The sequence below is a fragment of the Zalophus californianus genome, chromosome 9 (assembly GCF_009762305.2).
Source record: "Zalophus californianus isolate mZalCal1 chromosome 9, mZalCal1.pri.v2, whole genome shotgun sequence".
Classification (NCBI taxonomy): domain Eukaryota; kingdom Metazoa; phylum Chordata; class Mammalia; order Carnivora; family Otariidae; genus Zalophus; species Zalophus californianus.
The window spans coordinates 134,839,563-134,866,883 of record NC_045603.1 but is presented as its reverse complement, the minus strand read 5'-3'; the positions used below and the strand labels follow the sequence as shown (position 1 = coordinate 134,866,883).

The 27,321-nt window shown below is 41.8% G+C and overlaps 1 protein-coding gene across 1 annotated transcript; it reads left to right on the top strand.

Annotated features, from left to right (window-relative positions):
• Nucleotides 1-208: 208 nt before the first annotated feature.
• RBM17 (RNA binding motif protein 17) lies at nucleotides 209-26,816 on the top strand. The gene is made up of 12 exons (XM_027594110.2): nucleotides 209-367; nucleotides 7,297-7,434; nucleotides 11,166-11,282; nucleotides 14,062-14,228; nucleotides 16,033-16,130; nucleotides 19,267-19,323; nucleotides 20,512-20,653; nucleotides 22,591-22,742; nucleotides 23,876-23,949; nucleotides 24,782-24,880; nucleotides 26,018-26,090; nucleotides 26,223-26,816. The coding sequence occupies exons 2-12, from the start codon at nucleotides 7,312-7,314 to the stop codon at nucleotides 26,324-26,326; spliced, it is 1,206 nt and encodes a 401-aa protein (XP_027449911.1). The 5' UTR covers nucleotides 209-367; nucleotides 7,297-7,311; the 3' UTR covers nucleotides 26,327-26,816.
• The last annotated feature ends 505 nt before the right edge of the window (nucleotides 26,817-27,321 follow it).

Genomic DNA, 27,321 nt, shown 5'->3' with positions numbered 1-27,321 from the left:
CACCATCTGGGGTCACTGCTAGGCTCTCCCGAGTCTGAAATTTCACAAACTCGGGCCACTGCGACCCCTCATGGCGGGAGAGAAGGACGCCGGCGGAGGGGAGGTGCAGTGCGGTCCTCCCGCCGGCAGGGGTCGCCGCGGCAAAGCGGCCCCGCGGCGCAGGCGCAGGCGTGCCTCTCTCCCGGCCGCACGCGCTCCCCTGACCCCGCGCCGCCGCGCGCCCTGCGGACTCGGGCGTAGGGGTTGGCGCCGGTTCAGGTCTTGCGGTCGCGGGCTTACGCTGAGTACGCCCAGCCCGCCCTCTCCGCGGCGCCTCGGCCCCGGTGCGCCGCCGCGGCCCATGGGGAGAGTCGGCCGGGGGGGCCGGGTAAGTGGCGCCCGAGGCGGCGTCCGGACGGGCGGCCTGGCGGGGAGCCGGGGCGGGAGCGCCTCCCCGGGCGGCGCTGGACGCGAGGCCGCGGCTTTAGGCCGCGCCGCGAGGGGGGCGAGAGGTCCCGGGCCGGCCCCCCCGAGCCGCCGACGCCCTCGGCCCCCGGGCTGCGGGCCCGCGGCCCCGGCTGCGGGCGACCCGCCGTGTTTCCCCTCGCGCCCGCCGCCGCCTTCCTTTATTTGCCTCGGGTCACCGGGCCCTCGAGTTCTTCCTGTCTTCTTCCTATTCTTCCCTTTCCCGTCTGTGTGTTTCCTCTCTTGGACCCGGGCACGTTGTGGTGTTTTTTCTTTTCCCCTCCCCGTCGGTCCTGTTTTGAAAAAGTTGCTCCGTCCCTAGACGCTGGTAGCCAGGTTTGTGTCACCTGTGGCCCAGCACCCCTGTGCCCCCCCTCCTGGGCCCGGGGAGCGGAGAGGAGGCAAGTCACTTCCTTCCCGGGCCGCGGGACGGGGGACTCCGGATGTTGACGTCTCCGAAAGGCGCAGGTCCCTAGACAGGTGATGGGAGGCAGAACTCCGGCGTCACCTCGGTCCCCGTCCTTGGCGGGCGGTGTTGTAGCGCTGATGCTCGGTCACCAAACATGTTCCCGGAGCGTTTCCCCTCCCAGACCGTGTGTCCTGGGCAGCAGACGCGGAATAAATAAGTAAGATTGGGTCCCTACTCAGGGAGTTTGGTCTCTAGGGAAACAGGCATTAAAAATTACCCATCCCTGGGTTGATCCAGAGGCTTCCCAGAGGGGGTGATGCTTCTAACTGAGTCTGGGAGGTGTTGTGTTAGGTGTGCGGGGGCGGGCGGCGGGAGGCTCCCTGCTGAGGAAAGAAGTGCAAAGGTAGCAGACGAGAAGCACCATAGTGCATTCTGGAAACGGCAGGTAGGGTAGTTTTGAGAGGCGGGTGGTCGGGGGGAGCTCGAGAAGGCTCTTGAGAAGGCAGTAAAGGAGGGACGCTGAAGGTCCTTAGTGCTGGAGCCAAGCCAGCGATGGAAAATAGCTGTCCTGGAGAAGGGCAGAATTCTGCGTATACTCCGGTGAGCACTGTGTCTCCTGGCAACAGGTGGGGTTTTTAAAGGATGCGCCTCAGTTTCCACACGTTTAGGGGATAAAGGCCACCGCCATTTTTACTGTAATAGAGATATTTGAGGAATTGGGGGGTAAGGCATTAGTAACGTAAGCAGAGGATGTGTTTGGAATTTTATTAAGAGACGTGCTACCTGCTCTACAGCCTCGAACGAGTAGGTTCGTGAGACAAGAATGTAGCAAGGTGTGATAGACGTGTTATCAGTGGAAAGCTGTTGTGATGGTGGAGTTCTGTAATAACTAAAGATAGCCCTTTATGGAAAATAAGAATTTGAGGGGAATTGTTGGTGTATTCCCAACTGTGAGTGTACAGAATGGATTTCTTTTTTACCTGGTTTGTTTTAAATTACCTTCAGGGAACATCCAGGGCTAGCAATCCCTCAAGTCTTGTCATAGCAGTGAATAGTGAAGGACGTTTGTTATCCACCCACATTCCAGGTGACTTTTCTGGACTTCGTGACAGTACACCCCGCCTAAGAAGGGATGTGACCGGCGGAGATACAGGAAAAAAAATGTTTTCATTCTTTAAAAAGTCGTTGTCAATTTTACATGGGGCAGATGCCTTTTATTGCTTATTACCTGTATTTTTTTGTGAACATCAACATGCACCGCCCTCATAGTTCCTTCCTTTCTGTCTGTATATACTTTCCATGTTCTTTAGGCTTCATTTTTGCTTTAGGATACATGAGTATCTATTTAGTGATTTTTAAAAAAAGTTTCTTACCATGCTGCTTCTTTAGGTGCTCAGAACTCAGACTTTGACTCATTGTTAGTTGTATGGTGGTGGTGGTTTTTTGCCCATTATGATGGTGTACAACTTAAAATTTAGCACACTTATGTCAAATACCATTTACAATAAGTTGTGTCCTTAAAAGCAGATCTGAAGATCTTATTGTTTCATAATGTGATTTAAGTAGGTGCACTTGATAACATTTAGAAAATATGAAGCGCTTACAGTGTTCATAGCATGGTGTTCAGCTGGATGAAGACAAAATCCGCCCTTACCTTTAAGGGGCTTGTAACAGAGGAAGAGACAAGCGTGTCAACCAGGAGGCACCGTAACCTATAGAAGAAGTTGCTCTGAGTTTGTTCGGGGGAAACAAGTTGAGGATGGAGAGTTTTATGTGGGGGTGGCAGTCGCTGAAGGCTTCATAGATGCACTTGAGAAATGAGAGAAGTGGGCTGCTTCTGAGAAGACTCGTTCCATGTTCTTTCTCTACTAGTTGCATGCTTAAAAAAAATACTTTGCCAGCTTAGAATTTTAACAAGTCATCATTCTTCTGGCAGACCGTGTTGACTGTGTTTCTTCTTAAGAACAAAAATGGCGCATACATAAAAGATGTGTTGATCAAAGTCTGGTGTTACCATAAAAAACAGAAAGAGCAGGTATTTTAAAGTTCTAAAAGCCACATGTCTGTGTTTGTATTTGACCCTGACCTAAAGTGTATCCAGATGTTAGCGCTAGTTTTTATTACCTGCCACTAGACTTCATGAAATAAATGTGTTCTGTCATCTAAGTAACATCTCAGCAGTAATTAGGTTAAGTTCATGGCAGTCTTGTCAATGCTTGTTACATTTCAGTGACTGCAGTGGGGAGAATGAATGAATCGACTCTGGTATATTAGAAGTGCTTCAAACAGCTAAAATCAAAATGTGCACACCTTTTGAGGAAATCACGTTATATAAAGGAGGATAGTAAGGAATTAATGGGAGTGGAATTCAGGGTGCTGCCCACCCCTGGGCTGGGGAAATCACATGAATGGGATGGGGAGGGGGTGGGTATCGGGATTTAATGTGGTTCTTTTGTCCAGATTCTGACTCTTGGGGTAAATTCACTGGTGCTGTCGCATTACAGTAATTAAAAGCAGGCCATACATGTGTGGATGGATAATGATTGTGTCATTGCTGTGATTAATCCAGTTCTGTGAATTCAACGTCCGTTCAAGCGAGAAAAGTGAAGAAAGCTCTTCCTCATTTACTGTGATGGGCAGATCTGATCTATAAGCTCTGTGTCACAGAAAACCAGCAGATGCTGGTGAAATGACATCAGTTTCTAATATTTGAAGTGTGTTTTCAAAGGTTTTGAGAAACAGAAACGGTGGTTTAAATGAACGTAAGATTCCGCCTGCGTAGTGATTTTCGAAACTAGGAGAGGGGGCAAATCAAATGGAATTGTCAACAGACCATCTTCGATTTGGAAATGGAATCATTGGAAGTATGGCCCCCATGGGGACCTCATTAATTCAGCCATGAAATCTTTGCTAAATACTGGATTTTTGGACAGAAGAACTCTGGTGGAGGAAGAGATCCTCTATACTGTTTGACTTTCTTTTAACCCCCAAATTTGGGAAAATATTTCCATGAAAGTTTACTCTTCCTGGTAGGGAAATGTACTAGTGTTAATTAGACAGCAGCCTGTTCCTCAGGTGCTGCTTCTCCCTCCCTCTTTTAAATATTTTCTGTTTGTGTGTGGTAAATGTACAGAACACACAACCTGGGATTTGAACCATTTTAAAGTGCGTGGGACCACAGGGCAGTAAATACATACACATTGTATAACCGTTAGTACCATCTATCTCCAGAACCTTTCGCCTGTCTTTAACTTTCTAGTGGAACCTCAGGATTGTGTCATGTCTCTGCTGATTCCTGTGGCTACACAGACTTAATTATTAATATCTCAGCAAATGTTTGTTTATTAAATTCCTACCCTGTGCCAGAAATTGGAGATGCACAGGTGGATAAGCTAATCTTTTTCCTTCATAGTTCAGTGGGTGTTTGGTTAGCCTATTTCCATTGGCACCAACGTATTTGTAAATCCATTTTTGGTGAGGTTCTTAAGTTTCTTATGAAGAGGGTACTGGGAGAAGTAGAGTTTGGGTTACAAACAAATTTGCAAATAAATATTAAATTTGTTTATAATGTCCTAGAAAGCTTCATTGTTTATATTTACTTCCCAGAATGTGTTAGTCTTCCCTTGCCTTTATGAGAATGAAGAAAAACAAATGAACCCATAGTTTAACTAGGCTTTGGTTTAGTGACTAGTTGAATGAAGAGAGCCTGTACAGTTAAACTAGGTTAGGTGAGAGGTGCATGGGCGTTTTCGGTAGTAAGCTGGACATTCAGCATTGTTTTCCTTTGCTGTTGCTGAGTTCTTCCATGAAATTTAAAGTTTAAGGATAGGTATTTAGATAAGAACGGTTAGTTTTGAATACCCATGTGGGCTCTGAGGAAGGTGCATGAAAGCCTCTGAAGCTCTTTGGTACATTGCTCTTCCTTCTGGGCACTCATCATTGGCCAGAAGTCTCTGAAAAGATGGCTTGGGAGGGGTTTGCAAATAGAGCATTAACCTTGCAGTTGGCCTACCTTCCTGTTCAGCTCTGGGTCAGACGTAATCCTAGTCTGGGGAGAGCGCAGTGAACTCAGCAAACTGGATTTAGGTTTTCGTGGGGTTTACCATAGTGTGGATTAAAACAGGTTCTGAAGTGGACACCAGGGGCTTTCCTTACTGTTTCTTTATTGCCTCAGTGACTTGAGCTTAATGTGACAATGGGCCGCCAAGTTCCTGAATAAAATGTTCACTTTGGCACTGCAGGCAGTGGGCATTTATTTCCCTGTTGGATATGCTGTCTAGGAAATTCTTTGTTCATGCTATCAGCTGAGCTGGTGAGTTGTCACAGAAGCCTTACTGAGGAGAACATGCGAGCATTCCTCGATTTTTAGGTGATTCATTAGAGCAGTCAGCCACCACTACCCTGGGCTCTCCTTTATTTTCCCTGTGTCTGTACTGCCTTGGGGGCCTTTCATTTAGAAATCAAACCTGAGAGCTTTTAGGTAATCTGAGGGCTGGAATATTAAGGGTAGAAGAAACAGAAAAAGCAGCAACAGTTGCGTGGGGCTCTGACTGCCAGGCTGAGAACTGCCCCTGCTCAGACCCAGACCAGCTCTTCCGGGGGGGGGGAGGGGGGACGTGGGGTGGTACCCACCCCACACAGAGTGAACCAGGGTCAGCCAGGATGTTGTGGTGGCGGGGTCTTAGAATACCAAACCTAGAAGGGCGGAGAAGTAAGCATATACCAGAGAGAAGTTTTTGCCCTGAGTCAGACACAGCCGGGGGTTGGGGGGGGGCGGTTAAAATATTTTCCTTCTCGTCTATATTACCTTCTCTTCCTGAGAGACCAACACAGGCGAAACAGGATTTGTTTAACACAGTTCCTATGGTAGAATGCTATCTGGACCTGGGAACTGACAGATATTTTTGGAATGTGTCCATAAGTCAGAAACTACCTATGCTAAATATTCTGCAATTTGGGGATTTCAATTTTTTTTTTCCTCTTTCCATTTGAGAAAGAGATTGATTTTTTTTTTTTTTTTTTAATTTTGGGAAGGGTCTCTGTTGTGGTCTCACCCAGAATGTTGAGTTTTTAAAAAGGTGACAGTTAGGGGCACCTGGGTGGCCGAGTCGGTTAAGCGACTGCCTTGGACTCAGGTCATGATCCTGGAGTCCCAAGATCGAGTCCACATCAGGCTCCCTGCTCAGGGGAGCCTGAGTCCCACATCGGGCTGGGAGCCTGCTTCTCCTTCTGACCGTCCTCCCTCTCGTGCTCGCTCTCTCATTCTTTCTTTCTCTCAAATAAATAAAATCTTAATATAAATAAATAAAATCTTAAAAAGCAAATAAGAAGGTGACAGTAGGGATTTAGTGTAAAGGGTTGTGTTGTTCCCATTACTAGGTTGGAAATGGGTCTTCCCACCACGACCTTGGGCAGATTTATCTCCTCAAGTCCCAGTTCTGTAGCAGGCTGAGCTTTAATGGTAGCCTCTAGTAGGCTCTCCAGCAGATACTGCATGTACTACCAGCCTGGCTTGATACGGCTTCCTAAGTGTGAACTCTTGCTGTTTCTGTTGTTGTCTTGTGTTCTCTGTTCTGCGAGGATATTATGTATTGATCATTTACATGTAGATTACTGATTATCTTTGTAATGATGTTATTAGAGATTACAAATTTCAACTTGATGGAATATGAAGAAGTCAGGATGTTTATGATCTGCCTCTCTGCTCTCAATAATCATAATTTATTAAAATACAGCATCCATGATATGCTTTGTTTTTTAATTTCTAGGCATATGTTTAGATTTCTTCTTTTATAAAAGGTAGCTAATAGTGCTAAATCAACCTGGTACTAAGGGGGTTGTTGTAGTTTCTACTTTTTGTTGTTGAGACAAAAAGAATTTTTAAAAAATTGGATACATGTAGGGGCGCCTGGGTGGTTCAGTCATTAAGTGTCTGCCCTCGGCTCAGGTCATGATCCCAAGGTCGTGGAATGGAGCCCCGCATTGGGCTCCCTGCTTGGTGGGGAGCCTGCTTCTACCTCTCCCACTCCCCCTGCTTGTGTTCCCTCTCTGTCTCTCTCTTTCTCTGTCTCTGTCAAAGAAATAAAATCTTTAAAAGAAAAATTGGATACATATAATTGACAATATGTAATTATAATCATTATATGCAATAGCACAGAATGATTTCATTCATGAATTACTTGGCCACATGATCTTATAGGTAGAAAAATTAATACTGCAAGTTTATTTGTAAACCAATATGCGGATCTAGTGTCATGTGTTAGGGCACTGATTGGCAGTATCGGGCACCTTAGCTCCTGTTGCTGAAGCTTCCTGGACGAGGTGATCTCTTCCAATACCTTTCACCTCTAAAATTCCATGATACTGAGTTCTTTTAACACGAAAAGATGTGAAATCCTTCCTGTGTTTTGTATTCTTTAAACCCCATCCCCCTTGCCTTTCAGCATTAAATTGGAAAGATGTCCCTGTATGATGACCTGGGAGTAGAGACCAGTGATTCAAAAACAGAAGGCTGGTCCAAAAACTTCAAACTTCTGCAGTCTCAGCTTCAGGTCAAGAAGGCAGCTCTCACACAAGCCAAGGTAAGGTGAGCCCATGTGTGGAAGTGGAAATCTACAAAGCAGGCTCCGCGTGAGGGGTCCGAGCGCTTTGGTTTCAGCTTGCTCTTCTGCCTGTTTATCAGTATGTAGGGTTAAGCATGTATAGGGGGAGAGGCTCTGCGTGGAGAGAAGTAAGGAGGTTAAGGTGAGTCCTGGGAATTGAACTATTGCAGGGAATCAGAAGGAAGAAAAAGCAGGACTGTCCGTTTCCAGCAGTGACGCTGGTTTACAGGCTTTTTAGTATGTCTGAGATTGGCCGAGGATTTGGTTGGAATGTTGCTTTGTTAGCCATATTCCTGGGCTGGGGCCTGGAGTCTGCTGTTCGTTGTAGGGGTTTAGAAGCAGCACGTGGAGTAGTGAGGCTCGGCAGGAATTAATAATTTGTATGCCTTAGTGAGGGCTCAGATTGGTTCTGAATGTGTCGGGCATATGTAGTCTGGGAGTAATTGGTTTTGTTCCTGTTGTATACATGTTGGGCACCGGGGACGTTGTTGAAATTGAACAACATACAAGACATTAAGGGCATAGTTGTCCACTGAATATTTGATGTAAAATGCTACTGTCAAATACTTGTAGGAATGAGAATGGTATCTGGTTTGCTTGTTGTTTTAAGGGCCCGTATATTTTAGAGCGTATAACCCAGTGGAGGCTATATCCCCCTAAATGGGGCAAATATTGTCCTACCTGGGTGAAAACTGTGCTCTTTGTATGTGTGGTGCAAGATACTGTTAGGTACATAAACAGATATGTAGTATATCTGTGGTAAAGTTTTATGGGGTGGGGGGGCCAGGGAATGTATTAAAAAGTTTCTTGAGGGGAAAGCAATAATGAAACAAGTTAAGAAAACCTGCCTTAGAGATATATTGAAATATTTACTGATAAAATGTTTGAATTTAGGGGATTTGCTTTAAAATAATCCATTATGGGGCAGAGGAGGTGAGGAGGCACACAGAACACAGTTCCCCGTGAGTTGGAAGCTGGTGACGCTGGGTCATAGAGATTTGATTCATGAATCTGTTCTCTTTACATTTTGTGTTTGGAATTTTACATCAAAAACATTTTTTTAAAGTTGGAATTATTTTTCTTTTCCTGTACTACCTCCTCAATTGGTGCTTCTGTTGAAGTGCTTACATGTGAGTGCTCAGTGCTATAAAAGGTTTTTAGGATTAGTATACCCACAGGTAAAACAACAGTGTCTGAAAATTTTAGTTTGTCTTGTCAGTTCTGTTGATCAGGGTTTTTGTCTTTTTCAAATTCATCATGATGAGATTTAAATTTTTTTTATGCCAGTATTTTTAAAGAGAATTTTGTTGTTTTAAAACAAGCTTTCACCCCACTTGAAGGGAAGATTAGCAAAACAAGTCTTGTTTTTCCTTTTAATTTTTAAAAATTGGTTAGTTTTTAAAATCTTTTTGAATTTCATGTCACTTTTACTTTGCACACGAGATCTGGGAATAAGGTTTTATATTCCCATACCAGTACCATTTTATGTATTATTCTTCAAGGCCTAACATTCCCTTTTGTAAAATGGCTCTGGCTGTAAGGAGCAGTCTCACACTTAATAACATCAGTTCAGTTGGACTTTAAGTGGATGTGATTAGTGGACGATCTTAGGTCAATGGGAGATAACAAAGCAGAAGAGCAGAAGTCAAAATATACTAGATATATACAGATTAAAAACTGGGCTGATTCTTCAGTTACCAGCATAAATATTGTCAGCTTCGTGGATTACTTGCAGCCAAATTTTAAAAATCCTAATTTGTTTCTTCCTGCCTGGTATAACTTCAGGATCGCTTTCTCTATCCAGTCAGTGCATATTTAATAACCTGTCTGTTAAAAACTAGCTTATATAAAATACGATTGAGAAAACAGATCCTTTGAAAAAAATACATTAAAAAGTTAAATGAAATTTATTCATCACGTACTGATTTTTCTGTACTATTACTTTACTCACATGAAAAAGCGTGAGATGCTGATAAGCAAGGAAATAGGCTTTTTTTATGAAGTCTGTAGACTCTTGGACATCCTCTTTAGTATCTGCTTCAGTCTGTTTAATTTACGTTTATCAGGTTTTCACTTCTTCAGTACAATAATTTCAGCTACTAGGACATCTCTTGAGGTTTCAGATGGGTTTTTAGAGGATAGGTCAGAATAAAAAGTGGCCTGTGAAATCATTTCTGCTAACTTTCTAATACCTTTTTGAGATTGCTGTGTGAAGTTAGTATTTTGTTTTTCTTGAAGGGACGTGAAGGTACATTGCATTGATTTTCTTAGGTTTAACTGACTAATTAATTACTCAGTTCTAGGTCGGCCTAACCAAACCTGTAAAAGTGTTTGGTAGAGAAAACTTTACCTACAGCTGAAAGATGGAGCTGTGGTCTTATCTGTGGAATAATAGAAAAATATATGATTCTGATAATCTTCCCCATTGTCCTCTCAACTTTGGTATTCACTTAGTGGCTTGTATATTTAATGATTGGATTAAATTTGTTTCCTTAACATTATAAGCACTGTTAAATTCAAGAGGGATGGTGGGTTTATTTTGAGCCTTTTGTAGTACTAACAATGAAAACGTATAACACTTTAAATTGCAAAGGGGGAATTAAACCTTTGTAACCACAAGACCAGATGGTCACTGGCCTGCCCATCTGACGTTCGCCTTGCTGCCAGACAGCCTGCCCCTGAGTGCCGCAGTGGTGATGCCAAACGGAGCACAGCACTGCACCTGGGAGGCACTCAGTTTTCAGAAATTACAGGGCATAGAGGAATAACTGAAACTAGACCGCCAGGAAGTTACCAGACGGGTCTAGAACGTGCAGCGTTTTACAAGTGTCGGGAAAAGGAGAAGGAGACAAAGACGTGGCTCTGGTGATGATGATTTTGACGACAGCAGGGAAAGGAATCTCTTCTAAAATGAGAGCTTTAACAATCAAACACGTTGTGGGACTTTGGTATGATTCTGTTCAAAATAAATCAGCTATTTAAGCATTTTAGGGGACAGTTTAGAAATCTGAGTGTGACTTGGATAGGAAATGATAACGGGATTTTTTTTATTTTATTAGGTGTGGTAATAGTACTGCACTTATGTAAGAGAATGTCCGTAATTTTAGGAAGTTAAGGGAAAGTGTCATGAGTCTCCCAACTTCCTTTTGGATGGTTCAGTGCAAAATACAGTGTATGGTAAGAAAATGTGATAACATGGGAACAGTGGTGGCTGGTTCGTGAATGAGTACTGTTCTCTGTTTAAAGTTTTTCTTTGGGGTCAAAATAAAAGAGGTAGGAGTTTAGATTCTCCTGGGAGGGAAAAACTCCTAATCCACAAGTATCTTTTGCTCAGGATATAAAAACATACCTTATTCCTTGGTGAAAGACTCCCACTAATCCAAGTGTGTTGTGCTGTTACAGATTTGCCCTCCTGTGCTCAGAGGGAAAACCAGTGTTAGAGCTTTTCTCGTTTACTATTTTATATGCAAATTTACATAAAAGAGACCAAGCTTACTTTAAACCTTTTATAAAAATAGAGGAAATTTGTGTTAAGAAAAGACTACAGAAACCGGTATATGGTAATGATAATAATTAGAAAGCTGTTGTTTTAAGATTGTTTTTCTCCTATCTGAAAGGTTTGTTACAGAGACCACGAAGCTTTGTTATAAACAGTATGAGTTTTAATTTGAAGCTTCAGTGTCCTTCTTTTGTTTTTTCCATGATTTTAGAGCCAGAGAACAAAACAGAGTACAGTACTTGCCCCAGTAATCGACCTAAAGCGAGGCGGCTCTTCAGACGACCGGCAGATCGTGGACACCCCCCCGCACGTCGCAGCTGGCCTGAAGGTGAGCCCCAGCCCCGCCTGACGGGCTCTCCTGTTTCATGCACGTGTCCTCAGAGCAAGGTCCCCTCAGTGGGTCACTGTAGGCTAGCAGTGTCCTTTTCAACTGAATTGTAAAAATTAGTATTGAAAATAAAATAGTGCATTGTAGAAAAATCAGAAACTGGAGAGATGCAGAAAGGAAAACAGTAGGACTTCAGTCCTACTGTCTAGAAGTTAAAAACTTTATATTTTTGGAATATCTTTCCATCTCTGCCTCCTCTATCTTCTGTTCTCTAACTTGCTTTTCTCACTTTATGTGCTGTGAGAACACACCGTCTGTGTTAGAAAGTCAGGACTGTATGATCATTTTAATGGGTTCACTGTACTTCCTCAAATGGGTGTACTGTAATTTATTTAGTTCACTTACAGCTGGTTGTATGGGTTGTTTCTAATTACTTCTGTCATAAGGAACATTAGTGCTTATTGTCTTATTGTGGATGAAAGTAGAGAAAAGGTTTAAATTCTACCAGCCTAACCTTTATTACCTCAGCGATTTTACATCATCTTAAAAACAAAGAGACATGGTCAGCTGTGTAAATGGCCTAGTGAGGATGAGGAGGAGCTGGACAAGGAAGACTAAGAATCATAGTTCAGACGGTACAAAATGAGGGGTAAATGAACTCATCGTAAACTGTGGTTAAAATCACACCCATTCTTCAGGTGACGTTCCTTCTTCTACAGATGGCAGTCAAGTAATATGACTGCAAGAGTTTAAGCAGCACCGTGCACACAAATTGCTTGATGAAAAATGACCAAAAGGTTAATAAATAGAATAGGCTATTATTGCTGTTTCTAGCAAGATCCTCTTCCCATCCCCCACCCCCACCCCTATCAGAAAGAACCCAAATCAATCTGAGACACAGTCCCAACTGCATGCCCCCTCCCTTCTTTGTTTAGTTTCAGTCAAAACTGTTCTGGGTTGGAATCTGCTCCCCTCACTTGCCTTTATTCTGAGATTTCTTGGCCAGAAGAACTGCCGTTGGTCCTGCGGGCTGATGGTCTGTCAAGGAGGAAAGGCATCTCCCAGTGGAGATGTTTCTGGGGGATTCTTCATCATTTAACATTCTTTCCCCACAGATTATCTACCTAATTTTCCCTGACCACATCTAATCAAAAACTGGTTCACTGTCTTCTGTTACTGTGTCTTGACTCTACAATATCCCCACAATGTATAAGTGTTTTAGTTTTACCCACCCTCCCCAGCATTGGGGTATTAACATTTTAATTTTTTAAAATTGAACAGATTGCTTTACTCTTTATAGCATTTACAGATGATGGCTCATTGTTCCACTCAGCAGGGTTTATGTGGTAAAAGTTGTTTACTTTCAGATTTTGAAATGACAAAGAATTAACCTTGATATTGACAGTTGGTTCTGTCAGAAACTCTGTGGTGATAGTATTATGTAAATTGAGTAGCTGATTGTTAGTTTCTCTCCTGTCTTAATAATAACTGAAAGGAAATCTTGTTCATGTGCCTTTGTGTTTTTAAAAAGTCTTTTATATGAATACAAATTCATAACTACCCTTTGGGAACCTTTCCTTAAATAGATTTGTATAAACTTTCCACTGTTCAGGCCTGGGAGCTGATTATAGCTTTCTAATTTCTTATATTCATTGGACATCATATTTCCTGATTTTCAGTTCTAAAGAAGCATTGAAATGTTTGTTTTTACAATGCAGAACATGAGACGGAACGGTGTAATGCAGGAATTGTGGGATTTAGATCCATTGACATTGAACGTAAGCTCTCTGTATCACGTCAGTCTTGTGTTCAGATACACAATACATTCGACAAACAACTGTCCTGCCTTTGCTCGTATGGACAGTGTCCTTCTTGAGGTGGTGCAGAGCAGGCCCTCTGAGACTCTGGTCCCAAACTGTGCATGCTGGGGGTAGCTGTGGAGACCAGCTAAGGCATCTCATTCGTATAGATACTAAGGGGGAGTTATGCTAAGAAAACTAACAAGAAAGTGTGGAGGTTTAGGTCCCCATTTTCAGGTCAGCTGTGCTGTGTCTCTGCTCTTTGTTTTTCTGAGTTCTTTAAGGCTGCCTCTTTTCTCTCAAAGAGTAGCCCAGTTTCTAAATGTACAGAAAAATGCAAAATGTTATCTGAACCTGATCTGATCTTAGTGGACCTTAAAAGAACTAATGATGGTGTGAAGGGAGTTTACAACCACCTGTGCCAGACTTGGTTCCTGAAATGCAACCTTCCTGGAAAGGGATGTGTATTCCAGAGGGTTTCAAACAGCCTGAGAGGATGCTTTCTGCCTTTATTGTGAAGTCTTAATATATCATGTTTCCATGTAAGCAGAATCCAAAATTAGTCTGTTAAATGACCACAAGAATGATTGTTATTCATGGATTGTTTATTTTTAAGTTTTCATAGAGACATATTAAAACAGAGGTATTCACTGTTTATTATGAATAGTCAAATTTATTGCTTGAAATTTTAGGTGGTCGCAGCTTGTTTAGGAATTCCAGGAAGATGCCCTAGGGTATTTATGAATTAATACTGAACTGAGAGGTGAATCTTGGTTCAGCTGCTCCATAGCTACATAGTGTGTGGCCATGTCAGGTCAGTAACCCTCCCTAGGCTTCTGTTTCCTTGCCTATAAAACAAAGGAGGCAGATAGATGGTCTGCAGAGCCCCTTCTAATGCTCATATTCTTTGACCTTAATTCTACGAATACAATTCTAAAACATGAGGATGATACATAGTTTGGCATTTTTACCTTCCTCAGGATCCTGTTCCCAGTGGATTTTCTGCAGGAGAAGTTTTGATTCCATTAGCTGATGAATATGATCCCATGTTTCCTAATGATTATGAGAAAGTAGTGAAGCGCCAAAGAGAGGAACGACAGAGACAGCGGGAGCTGGAAAGACAAAAAGAAATAGAAGAGAGAGAAAAGTAAGGCTCTGTTTGGATTCGAGGCTATTTTACATTTGGAATAGTCATTGTGATACTAATGAATGAACCTTGGTGCTGTCTGTAAGGCTGAAGTTAGTTTTCATGGTTGATTAAGCAGTCATCAGAAGGAATCAATCTGTTTTTAAGATTTTGTACAGGCATACCTCATTTTATTGTGCTTTGCAGATGCAGTATTTTTTACAAACTAAAAGTTTGTGGTGGGGTGCCTGCGTGGCTCAGTTGGTTGAACATCCGACTCTTGCTTTATGCTCAGGTCATGATCTCACCCTGCCTCAGGTCCATACCCAGCGTGGAGTCTGCTTGAGAGTCTCTCTCTCTCTCTCTCCCTCCTCCCCCGCAAATAAATAAATAAATCTTTAAAAACAAAGTTCATGGCAGCTCTGTATGGAGCAAGTCTATCAGCACCATTTCTTCTTTTTTTTTTTTTTAAGATTATTTGAGAGGGAGAGTGCGTGCGCAAGCGGGAGGAGGGGCAGAGGGGGAGGATCCTCAAGCAGAGTCCATGTTGAGTGTGTAGCCTGACACAGGGCTCCATCTCACGACCCTGAGATCACAACCTGAACTGAAAGCAAGAGTTGGATGCTGTACCGACTGAGCCACCCAGGTGTTCCTCAGTGCCGTTTTTCTAACAGCATTTGCTCTCCTCATGTCTCTGTATTACTTGGTAATTCTCCCAGTATTTCAAACTTTTTCATTATTTGTTTTGGTGATTTATCATCAGTGATTATGACTTGCTGAAAGCTCAGAGGATGGTTAGCATTTTTTAGCAGTATTTTTAAGGTATATACATTGGGTTTTTTTAAGGCATAGTGCTATTATTACATACTTAATAGACTACAGTGTAGTGTAGACATATCTTTTCTATGCACTGGGAAACCGAAAACTCCATTTGATTCTCTTTATTGCAATATTTGCTTTACTGTGGTGGTCTGGCACCAAATCAGCAGTATCTCCGAGAGGTGTGCCTGTGGTTAAGTTCCAGCATGAAAACAAATGCTAGGAACAGATTTCATGTCTAGATGCAGAAAACTTGAAGTCTACATTTTGGATGAGTTGTTAGAGAAGTAACCTAAAAATCTGAAGTTGAATAATTGGTTTTTTTCCTATTCTTCTAGAATCGTAACTATTTAAAATACTTAAAATGTTACGGGTGCCTGTCTGGCTCTTGGTCGCAGGGTTGTGAGTTCAAGCCCCATGTTGGGCAGTAGAGCTTAGTTTAAAAAATAAAATACTTACAATGTTTAACTAATTTTGAGCCAGATGGAATTTTGAAAAGCTTATATACATCTTTTATTTATATTTTTTAAAGGTATGGGTGAAAAGAATTTATTTGTATTTCTTATTTTGAAAATACTGAATGTTAATTATTCAATAGTTATATAAAATATTATATAACTTCTCATTATTTATTGAATCATTTTCATGAAGTGAGAGCACATTCTAGAGACTCAATTATTAAAGTATTATCTATGTTGATATGCTTTAAAATTGAAAAAAGGTAAACATCAAGGAAACTTTTTTCTTGCTACTTATATTCATGTGCCTGTTAAATTTGTTCAGTTTATCTTTTGGATTTTTCTCACTTAATTTTGCTACTTTAGTCTTCAACCAGTTATTTGCCCATGTGCCCCCCTCCCACCCTCCCACCTGCCAATTAATAGTTTAGTGGGAAAGAGAGGGTTTGAATATTTTCTAGCCAAGAGCAAGTCAAGGTGACATCCTTGGGTTCACATCTCTAAATTGGTTCATCTGTAATGAATATTTGCTTCCTCTGTTATCACAGGAGGCGTAAGGACAGACATGAAGCTAGTGGGTTTTCGAGGAGACCAGATCCAGATTCTGATGAAGATGAAGATTACGAGCGAGAGAGGCGGAAAAGAAGTAAGGCGTGAAACATAAATGTCACATTTCAAACACGGTGACATTCTCCTGTTTGCTTTTCATGTTCACCTTGATAAATAGTTCAGTCGATGTTGATTTGGGTAATTTTCTCTCTGGAATCCCAGCAGTCCATGTTTGCGTAACAGTTTTAACGTATATCCTGTTTTCACGCGTATTCTCCTGTGAGCTTCGCGATCACTTTCTCACATGTGTTGCTTGGAGACCTCGGGGATACCTTAAATACCTACTACCACAGTTTCCTTACCCACAGGACCAGCACATTGACCAGCACCCTCTTCCCTGTAGCCAGCTGCGTATCTGTTCAGCACTGACCAGAGAGTCAAGGCACTCGTTTCCACAGTGTTTGCCCACTAACATGCATGAATTTGAGGAAATCCCTTAGTTTCCCTGGACATTGGTTTCTTTCAGGGTCAGTGGAGAGCAGGGAGACAAGAATTTGAGCCAGGTACTTCATAAGGCCCCTTCATCTCTAAAATTTCACAAGCAGAATTGTACTTGTGTTAGAGCTGGCTTCTTCGTGATCTCTAGATAGCTAAGTAGTGTTCATTCTTGAGAGAATGGAATGCTTCTTACATTAGCTTCATTGTGTTTTAATTGCTGGGATTTCCTTGGCTTAGTTGACCAGTTTGGTTGACAGGTTGAGATTTATTTAAGTGAGAAATTTAAATCTTCTACTTGTCTACTAGATACCAGCTACTGTTCTAATAAGCACTTTCATAGATTATCTACTTTACATCACACAACTCAAAGTAGGAGCTATGATTATCCCCATTTTAAAGGTGAGAGATCTGAGGCACAGAGGGAATAAGTGCTTTATGGATACAGGTCCACTGTCCAGCTTATCCAAGATCTTCATATGCCCAAAAAACCTATATTGTCATCTTTAACATGAGACCTAAGAATAATGTTACCATAAAGCTGCAGTATAGGGGTTGCCTGGGTGGCTCAGTTGTTAAGCATCTGCCTTCGGCTCAGGTCATGGTCCCAGGGTCCTGGGATCGAGCCCTGCATCGGGCCCCCTGCTCGGCGGGAAGCCTGTTTCTCCCTCTCCCACTCCCCCCTGCTTGTGTTGCCTCTCTCGCTGTGTCTCTCTCTGTCAAATAAATAAGTAAAATCTTTAAAAAAAAAAAAAAGCTGCAGTATATTTCCACATACATGAACTCAGTTGTATGACTAGCAGTTTGGCAAGCCTGGTCTTCCCCAGTGTACAGCCAAAGCTGCTTTAGGGTTTAATTTAAAATTTAAAATACTAATTGAGTTGGAAAGGAACAAGTCTATAGTAATTTAGAACTCTTAATCTTTCAGTGCAGATATGAAATAAATGTATTTATAGGATACTTAATATAGGCAACAACAAAAAACCAAGTTCACAGATACAGAGAGAACAGATTGGCAGTTGCTAGAGATGGGGGTGGGAGGTGGGCAAAATGGGTAAAGGGGATGAAAAGGTACAAAACTTCAGTTAAAAAATAAATCAGGATGTAGCGTACAACATAGTTGTAGTTGATAAAACTATATTGCATATTTTAGAGTTAAGAGAGTAGATCTTCAAAGTCCTCATTATAAGAAAAATTTATGACTGTATGATAGATGTTAACTAGACTTAACTGTGGTGATCACAGTATACACAAATAGCATATCACTATGTTGTACACCTGAAACAAATATGTCATATGTCAGTTATACCTCAATTTAAAAAAAAAAAAAACGTGCTGAGCACTGTCAGGTGCTACGTTGTCTTTCTAACGGAGAGGAGAGTTAACACTTGCGTGTGCTCTGTATGTCAGGCATTATGTTAAACATCCCATATCCTTTATCTTACTACTTAACAAATGTTAATTGACTTGTTTTAGAATCCAGTGTATAGGTTGAATATTTGTCTTACCTTTCCAGCTTACAGATTGGCTGCCCTTTGGATAAGGAGCTGTGCTTTTATATTGAGGACGTTTTTTTTTTTAACGTTAACAAGAGCCATACAATCTAGTATTAGGAAAACAATGGCATTATATCCATTCTGCATGCTGCTGTTAACAGATCGATGTTCATATTTTAACCAGATTAGTAGCAGATTTCCAGTAATCACCTGAATTCTTTATACTAAACTCAGCTGATTTTTTTCAGAATCAGTCAGTAATCACCTAGGTCTTAGTGACCAGGTTTAAAAAAAGGAACGATAATAGGTATTTCAGGAGAAATATAAATTTTATTCAGGTTCGTATGTCTCCGTAAGTATGTTTAGTCTGGCCGTGTTCATCGTGATGCACGTACACCGGCTTTAGAGGAGTTGCTTTTGTGAAACCTTATGTATGCTGGTGCAACATGGTCTGTAATCCATTTGTGTGTGTGTTTTTTTTTAATTTACATTTTTTTGTTTTGATCGTTTCATTGGCAATCAAGCTGTAATACATATGTTAGGGCTTGTGTCTAATGAAAAATTCTTTATGTCCTCCATGTGTGTTCTCCCTCGGGTTGCTGGGTAGCAAGTGGGGTCTGTTTTGGTTGGTTGTGTCGTCATGGCCCAGGAAACAGGAGCAGGAATGGCGGCAGCACAGGGGCCAGAAGTACCCACATTTCCAGATAGGCGTTTAGGTCCAGGGGTTACACCCTGGAAAGGAGTGTGCGGATCGTGGGCGCGAGCGATGGTGCCGTGGGCAGCTGGGTTTTATCCTGTCGCTGCCCGTTGACTCCTCTGATCCTCTTCTCTTCTGAAAGATGGAAGCAGTAAGACCTCCTTCTGAGGTTTATTGAACCTGAACGAGATAACACGTATGAAAACTCCTCACAGGCAACAGACTCTCAGGAGAGTTCTATTACTGCCTCCTAAGTAACTGCTCACTCTCTGGGCTGTGTCCTTTCACCTTGCAGTTTGCTCATTAACTGCATTCTGGGGCTCTTGACTGCCTGCTATGAAAAAGATAATTTTGTCTGCCTCTGTTTTGCCCATTTTCTGTGTTTTTAATCCTAGACTCAGAGATGCATTCCTAAGTGTTAGCAGGAAGGATGAGGTGGCGGGTATTTTCCTGCCCCCTCCCTGGGCGAAGGGGCACAGTACAGCACAGGGCACGGGGCGCCGGGTGTCCTCTCCGCTAACGGCGCCTTCATTCCTGTCTTGCAGGTATGGGCGGAGCTGCCATCGCGCCACCCACTTCTCTTGTAGAGAAAGACAAAGAGTGTACGTATCTGTTTCTTGTCCTTTTTTCTTCTGACCCACATCTTGGGCCCAGGCAGGGGAAGTCTTGGCTTGAGTCAGCCAGCGGTGCTGAATGTAAAGCGTCATGGCCCGAAAACCCAGCCTCTTGCTCCCCCACTGAGGCCAAGTGGGAGACCACCCTTCACTCCTGTGCTTTAGAAGTTTTCACGCCAGGCTGAGGCTTGGATTTTATACAGCGATATGCTTTTCTTTTCTTTTCAGTAATTTGTTTTATTTTCTCTAACATTTCATAGTTGGAGTTAGGTTGGAACAAATGTCGCTCAGTTTACAGTTTTCATACTCTGTGGTTTAGAAGCTGTTAAATTCATGACCTTCCACAAGGTGGCGGTGCCTTCCTTAATTAGATTTTTCTGCAATTCGTTTCTATTTCCTTACACACGTCGTGTATCTTTACTTAGATTGCCAAAACATGCTCACCCACTGTTTCTTCTCCCAGTGGTCTATTCTAGAATATTTGGGTTGGAATTGGACTTTGTTGCAGCATCTAGATCATTTTTGTATCTGCTGCGTTGGACCACACCTAAATTGTTCTAAGAAAATATAATCATCCTAGTGCTTTTTGATAACCTGTTGCCCATTTTATGTGATCTTTTTAAAGAAGATAATTCAAAAGATATTGTGAAATATCTTTTATGTGAAAACACCTGACACACCATAAGCCCCACCTGAAAGAAGTCTCTGGGAGTGGGGCCCAAGCATCTAGATCTTTTAAAAGCTTCCCTGTTCACTGGTCTGGTACATGGTCCCTAATCTCAGAGACCTTTATTGTTTGCTAGGCTAACGAGGTAGTAAGATTAGAATCTTAAGACAGGTACACAAAGTGCTGTGGGCATCAAAAGAGAGTTAGTTGGACCTACTTGGAACATAGAGAACGTCTTAAAGTTTTAGACACAGATTGTCATTTAAGAGCACTTTAAAGGGTAAATAACATTTCAGTAAGATGTAAAAAAAGACATTCGAGGAGATAAAAACAGGAGTAGCAAAGCAGGAATCAGGAAAATAGCATTCTACCTCTGATTTTTAAAAACGTCATGTAGTGGCTGTAAGATTGTTTTTTTTCTTACTCCTTGTAGGCAGCTGATCTGCGTAAATATAGTTCAGAATTCTTTTGTAGTACTTTGGTAAACCTGTTTTATTTTTATCCAATAGTACCCAGAGATTTCCCTTACGAAGAGGATTCAAGACCTCGCTCTCAGTCTTCCAAAGCTGCTATCCCTCCCCCAGTATATGAGGAACAAGACAGACCCAGATCTCCGACTGGACCTGGCAACTCCTTCCTTGCCAACATGGGGTAATGGTTCTGAGTGCTCTCATCTCAGCAAGTGTAAGAAGGACGAGACTCGGTGTGAAGTGTGGCCGGCCTTGTCAGTCGATGCAGCTTTTGTTGGGGAATGAGGGCACTCTCGGGTTTATGGGGGAGACACTTGGTGTGTTCAGTTACAAAGCGTCCTTCTTAAGAATCAGTGCTTGAGTCATGTGGAGGGCGTTCCAGCCTGACACTGCTAGGTTTTCTACCAAACAGAAAGCCTTCTGATGTAAGTTTTGAATGATTTAGATACTGAACGTTATAGTCTATAGGTAGGAACAGTTTCTGATAATTATTTACATTGATTTTCATAACATTTGCAAACAAAATAGTTCATGTGAATTAGAGCTGACAAAGGCTACGTCCAAAGGGTGAATGACATTTTTTTCTTGATAAAATGAGCCATTTGCTTTAAGGTCATGGTTCTGCACTTGGGCTTTAAAACACGTAGTCATTCTGACTCCCAATTAGAAATTTGTTTGCCAGCATATAAAATTCAGTTTTAATGTTGACTTTCAGGTGGGGCTTGTGGATTTGTGTGGTTTTTTGTTTTTGTTTCTGTTTTTTTTTTTTTTTGACCCCCACTGGGTTCAGCCTGCATTTTGGTTTAAAGAATGTTTTACGGCGTTGACTGTGTGTCTCCTCCTATGAGGAGCTATCCCGTGGGGCGACATTACACTAGGCCTACACTCTGCCTGTGACCCTGCTCTGCCCTCCCCTGTGCGCATGTGCTTTGATTCTGAGAAGCCTTGTGGGAGCACATGGCTGGGCTTCAGCCCTGCAAGAGGGTGTTCAGTGTCTGGCCTTGTTGGTATCCCTCTCCTTGACCTGTGCGGCTTTCTGTGGTGTAATTGCTGGCTAGTAAATTCCTTGAAGATGAATACAATTTAAAATGTAGCTCCTCGGTCATAGTAGTCTCCTTTCTGGTGCCAGAAACCACACAAGCAGCATAGATAGAGAACATGTCCGCTCTTGCCCTAGACTGTGTGCTGGAGTGTGGACAGACATGAAGCTGGTTTTTGTTCTGCTGAATTCCCTTTTGAACAGGGATTAAATGTTCACCGTATACCCCAGGAAGGTAGAGGGTGGCGTAGCTCAGCCATCTTCAGGCCTTTCTGCTCTAGGTCGATTTGTTCAAATGGAATTTGTAAGGAAATTACATACGGAAAATGATGTAGTTGGCACTGTTACTTGAAGCAGCGTTTTGTGATTCAAGCCCTAAATAGCAGTGGTCGCTGGGGGGCCCCCCTAGAGACCCGTGAGGCACCTCCAAGTGCAGTTTGAACGCTAAGTACTAAGGAAAGAGCTATGGGCTAGGAATCAAGAGTTGGAGGTTCCAGTTTGACTTGACCATTAGCACCTATGAAAGAATTTCTGAGTTGGGTGTCTTGCTTTGCTCCTAGTCAGCCTTAAGCTGGTCAGCTAATCTGGGCCTCGGAAGATTTTCCCGTTAAATGGATGGTCTCTAAGAGTTCTTTCGTTTATAAAGACTGTCATCGGAAGCTCTCCTGTACTATTTAGAAAAATGTGGTTCTCTTCATAACGTGAAATGTATGCTTGCCGTTTGGCAGGCACACTCAGAAATGAACCCCGGTCGTAAACTGTATAGCGGTGCACACAAGACTTCTAGTGTTTTCTAACAGGGGTACTGGGAGAATTTTGTAGGAAACGGATATTTCCCTTGCCTCAGAGATAATCTCGGGATGTCCGGGATTTCAGCACTAGCTTTTTCCATTTTTTTCATCCTGAACATCCCCACAGCTTCTAGCGAATGGCCTGTTGGTATTATATGTGACCACATCGAAGCCCATGTGGGATTTACACTTCTCTTTTTAGAAGGCGATTGCTGTGATATAAAATTGGCTTATGCTGTAGCTGGGGACTTCAAGTCCAAGAGCTCCTTCTCTTTTCCTTCCTTCCAGTGGCACAGTAGCACATAAAATCATGCAGAAGTACGGCTTCCGGGAAGGCCAGGGTCTGGGGAAGCACGAGCAGGGCCTGAGCACAGCACTGTCCGTGGAGAAGACAAGCAAGCGAGGAGGCAAGATCATTGTGGGTGATGCCACAGAGAAAGGTGGGTCTCCTCCACAAGCGGACCTTCCAGGGTGGGAGCAGGGGGGAGGTGTGGTCCAGCGTGAGAGGATCGGCCCTCTCTGCAGCAGAACAAGAACTTGGAATTATGATGCATTCCAGTTCTGTGTTGTGGACACAGAGACTCCAGAGGCGCATCTATTTGTTTAGAACGGATCTAGAGATAGGAAGGTTCATGGGAGAAAAGACGAGAGACTGGCAGAAAATAAACAGCACTCAGAGAAGTGATTTCATGCCCATTTCTCCTAGGCAAAGACCTTGTTAAATTGGTGAAGTCATAGCTAGGTTTTTAGAGCACGAAAGACAGAGCCACGTATAGTGTGTCCATGATCGTGTCTGTGTATTTCCATCCTGTAAGAGTTCTTTACTTTTTTCTTTTTCCTGCCCTTTCATTTTAAGAGTGATTTCTCATTTTCTTACAGATTGATTGCTCTGTGAGATCTAATGTTATTTCAGTCTGTTTGATAGATGTTGCCTGCTTAGTGTTTTATTTTCATGTGATTATTCTTTTCTGTGCTGAGGGCGTATTGGAATGAGACAAACATAGCTTCACATTTTAAGCAGAATTGAGTTTATTTTGAATATCTTAGTTTAGCTCCCTTTCCTAAAGAAAGAAGAAAACTTTGCTGGCAGCCCTGTCAACACGTAGCTTGAGGAAGCAGCTGGTCAGGCTGACAGGCCAAAACCCCAAATCAGCAGTCGCCCTGATTTGGGGGGGGTATGTGAAGTTAGTCAGTCAGCCAGTGGCTGGCGAATTCACTGCTTATTACGTTAGGCTAGTGACCTTTGGCCACACTGCATGTGCCAGTACTCTGACCTATAAGGTTTGTGGTCTGTGCTCTGTCAACTGTGTGAACTGAGGAGGTGAACGAAGCAAAAATCGCAGGTAATTAGGGAAGCTAAAAACTTGTAGGAATCATGGTAAAAACCTATACCAAAGCAGAGCAGATATTTTCATCACAGATAAGGCTACATTTTTGCTCAGAGACAGATTGCATAAATGCTTATAGATGACTCTAAGGACATAAATAGTGGGAAGTACTGTGGAAATTAAATTAGTCGTTGTAACTTGGACTCGGTGTTCTAACACGCCTACGTTTAAATGTTTTGCTACAGATGCATCCAAGAAGTCAGATTCAAATCCATTAACTGAAATACTTAAGTGTCCTACCAAAGTGGTCCTCCTAAGGGTAAGAAGCAGAAATGAAGAAACTGGGTTTTCCTACCTTGAGTTTTGCGTGTCAGTCCACCCTGAGCTATCTTTGCATGCTTTTAACACTACTGATAATGGTAACAGTTAAAGAAAATGGAAAATAATTCTCTTTGCAAATGATCTTTCTGGATAGACTCCATCTAAGATTGATGTTTTAGATTCTTTTTCACTAGTGTTTTTTTGCTAAATATAATATTTAAGACCACAGTGAGTAACTGCTCTAAAATATTTGACGTCAGTACAAGTTGAGCTTAGTTTAGGTATTTTGGTGCTTACATAGATGCTCTTGTGACACTCTGTGAAGCTTAATGTGTGTGTTTGTGTTTTTATGTTTAGTGTTTCTCAAAAGATTTATTGATTTCACCTGTTAACTTTACAACATCAATGCATTCATGCACTTAGGCTCATTATTCACACCTGAAATACTTATTTTTCCCTCGAGCAGTAAAGCAAGCCATGTTTAACTTGTGGATCTGTCCGTGTAGGACACTTTTTTTCAACTTACACTTGAAGTAGAACATAAGCTCAAAAAATTATTTTTCAATTAGATGAGTAAATGGAATAAGAGTGTACATCTGTCCTCTGTTACGTGCCGTGAGGTCATAATTTGCTTTAATTCAATATGTTAAAAACCATAAATACATATTTTTATTTTGTTAAGAAATACCAACTCTTGGGTACTATAAGGATGAAAATTTTCATTGTGTCGTTTGGGATTGAGAACATTTGCCATCATGAAAGAAAGTTACTTACTCATCTCGTTTGTATATTTGTAAATTATACTTGAACTTCTTCATTTTTTTTCATAGAACATGGTTGGTGCAGGAGAGGTAGATGAAGACTTGGAAGCAGAAACCAAGGAAGAGTGTGAAAAATATGGCAAAGTTGGAAAATGTGTGATATTTGAAGTAAGAGGGTTTTCTTTTGATGTTTGTAACCTAAGTTGTAACTGACAGATTACCAAACATTTTCTGCAAATAGAGATAAGTGTGCTGTGAGTGTGTTCTTACCACCAAAGGTGACAGATGTTACTTAGTCACACTTCTCTTGGTTATAACAATTTTAAACGTAAAGACAAGAAGGACTTCAAATTTTATTTGGTGGGGGAATAAAATGTTTCATTTTATGATTGACATTTAGTTTGGTGATTCAAGACTCACTGTCATGTGCTCAATAGTTCAGTTAATTGGACATGTCTTTGGTTTCTTTCATTTGGCAAGTGTATATTTAGTGCCTCCCACATACATTTGGGAGACAGGAAACGTGGTCTGCGCTCTCAGTGATATTTAAGTTGAAGAAACAATAAAACAAGCACATGTAAAAATAGGGAATGTGCAGTTGCTAGACTCTGTAGTATTCACTATAAATACAGGAGTCAAGAAAAGGGTTCGATCACTAAAAATAGAGCAAGCTTTGTGAACAATATCAGATGTAGGCTGAACTTGAAATGCATGGGTAGGATTTGGATAGGAGGAAAAGGTATCCTGATGGGGTCACAGCCTCTGGGAGACTAAGGAGGGCTACCGAGTGGAATGGTTGGGTGTGCTGGGAATGAACGCGGGGCGGGGGGGAACGCGGCGCTGTGCTTACCTGGGCCATGTTAATGCAGGGCTTGAAAAGCCCAACAGGAATTTCAGTGAATGTGAGAGGCAGTTAGAACACAGATCTCTTCATCTTAAATTTCTGATCCCACTAGTGCTTCTCTTCTATTCCATGTTCTGTTTGTTGACTGCATAATGATTTGTTTAGGTGTCGGCTGGCATAGGACCTCTTCAGGGTCAAAGACTGCCCAGCTTAGTTAGCTCTGTGTTGTCTGCACCTAACATGGTGCCTCTCATAAACAGACATTCAAAAAAAAAAAAAACCCCAGACATTAACAAATTTTGATGACAAACAAATCGTACTTATTTCCTTAGTATTTGACTTGTCTGTATATGATGATCATTGCAATACTTACTGTGACAAAGATCAATTAAGGAAGAAAACATACTCAACTCTATCTCAGTTGATAACTTCACATACGACACTTTCTGTTTCTTTCCCAGATTCCTGGTGCCCCTGATGATGAAGCAGTACGAATATTTTTAGAATTTGAGAGGGTTGAATCAGCAATTAAAGGTAAGTGGTAGAGCTAAATGTAAAGAATAAAAAAGTGGAATTTGTGATCTTGATCCTTACAGTTAAAATATGTTCTTGTAATGCCTTAAAGGATACCTGTATTAACTGATACTCTTTCTGTTTGTCTTTTAGCCGTTGTTGATCTGAATGGGAGGTATTTTGGTGGACGGGTGGTAAAAGCATGTTTCTACAATTTGGATAAGTTCAGGGTCTTGGATTTGGCGGAACAAGTCTGATTTTAAGAACTAGAGCACGAGTCATCTCCAATCCTTAAATGAGCTGCAGGCTGAGCAGAGAAGGAAAAGACGTCAGCTGGCCTGTGTGGCTGCCGCGTACAGAGACTCTTGGAAGGACTTCTAAGATATATGTTGATTGATCCCTTTTTTATTTTGTGGTTTTTTAAATATAGTATAAAAATCCTTTAAAAAAAAAAAAACAATCTGTGTGCCTCTCTGGTTGTTTCTCTTTTTTTATTACCACTTCTGAGGTGATTACATTTTTTGCTAGGATTTCATGATAATTCTCAAGTGCTTCAGTGATACAGCATTTCTTGCACTAAAAAACCTAGAAAGTTTTGGGATATGGGGTTGTATTGTTATCCTTTGCTTTTCTTTCTTTTTGATTCATTTTAATAAAACCTGCAAGTTACTAAACTGTAGCTTCATAAATTCTATAATAAAGCATCATCTTGGCAGTCTGCCAAAGGTGAAAATGTTTGCTTTCTCTAACAGAGAAGTTCTTATTGACTCCAGTCATAGAAAACTCTTTGTGACATGAGCTAAGGTTGAAGAATTGCCAACCTACCATGACTGTTTGGATAAATCATCTTTGGTGAAGTTAGACTGTGGGATATGTGGTGGGTGTAGGGGTAGATGGGTGTAAAAACCATGGATCTAGCATTTGTTTTCAGAGACTCACCTATAGTCTCTGAAATACAAATGACATGTTGATTCTAGAATTCACAGGTACATTGTAAACGTGTGTCCGGTAATATTTTGGAAACTGTGGCTCCTTGGGGGTCACGTTTCTACTGGCAAAATTCGCAGTAGTGTTAGTTCTCATATGTAATTTTTAAATTTATAAAATGTTTCCACATAAGCTACTTAACCTGTACTGCCAGTTGATAGAATTCTGGAATTGTGAAAAATTGTACCATTGAAGTGTGGTGGTATGTGTGGCTTAAAAATGTAGCAGGACCACAAGAAAAACCCCCAAAAAACAAAGCCAGATG

Excerpts from the sequence above, each read along its gene's own strand:
- RBM17 (XM_027594110.2), top strand. The coding sequence starts at position 7,312 with ATGTCCCTGTATGATGACCTGGGAGTAGAGACCAGTGATTCAAAAACA. Across the intron at positions 7,435-11,165 it reads CAGCTCTCACACAAGCCAAG|AGCCAGAGAACAAAACAGAG; the intron begins GTAAGGTGAGCC and ends CCATGATTTTAG. Across the intron at positions 14,229-16,032 it reads GAAATAGAAGAGAGAGAAAA|GAGGCGTAAGGACAGACATG; the intron begins GTAAGGCTCTGT and ends CTGTTATCACAG.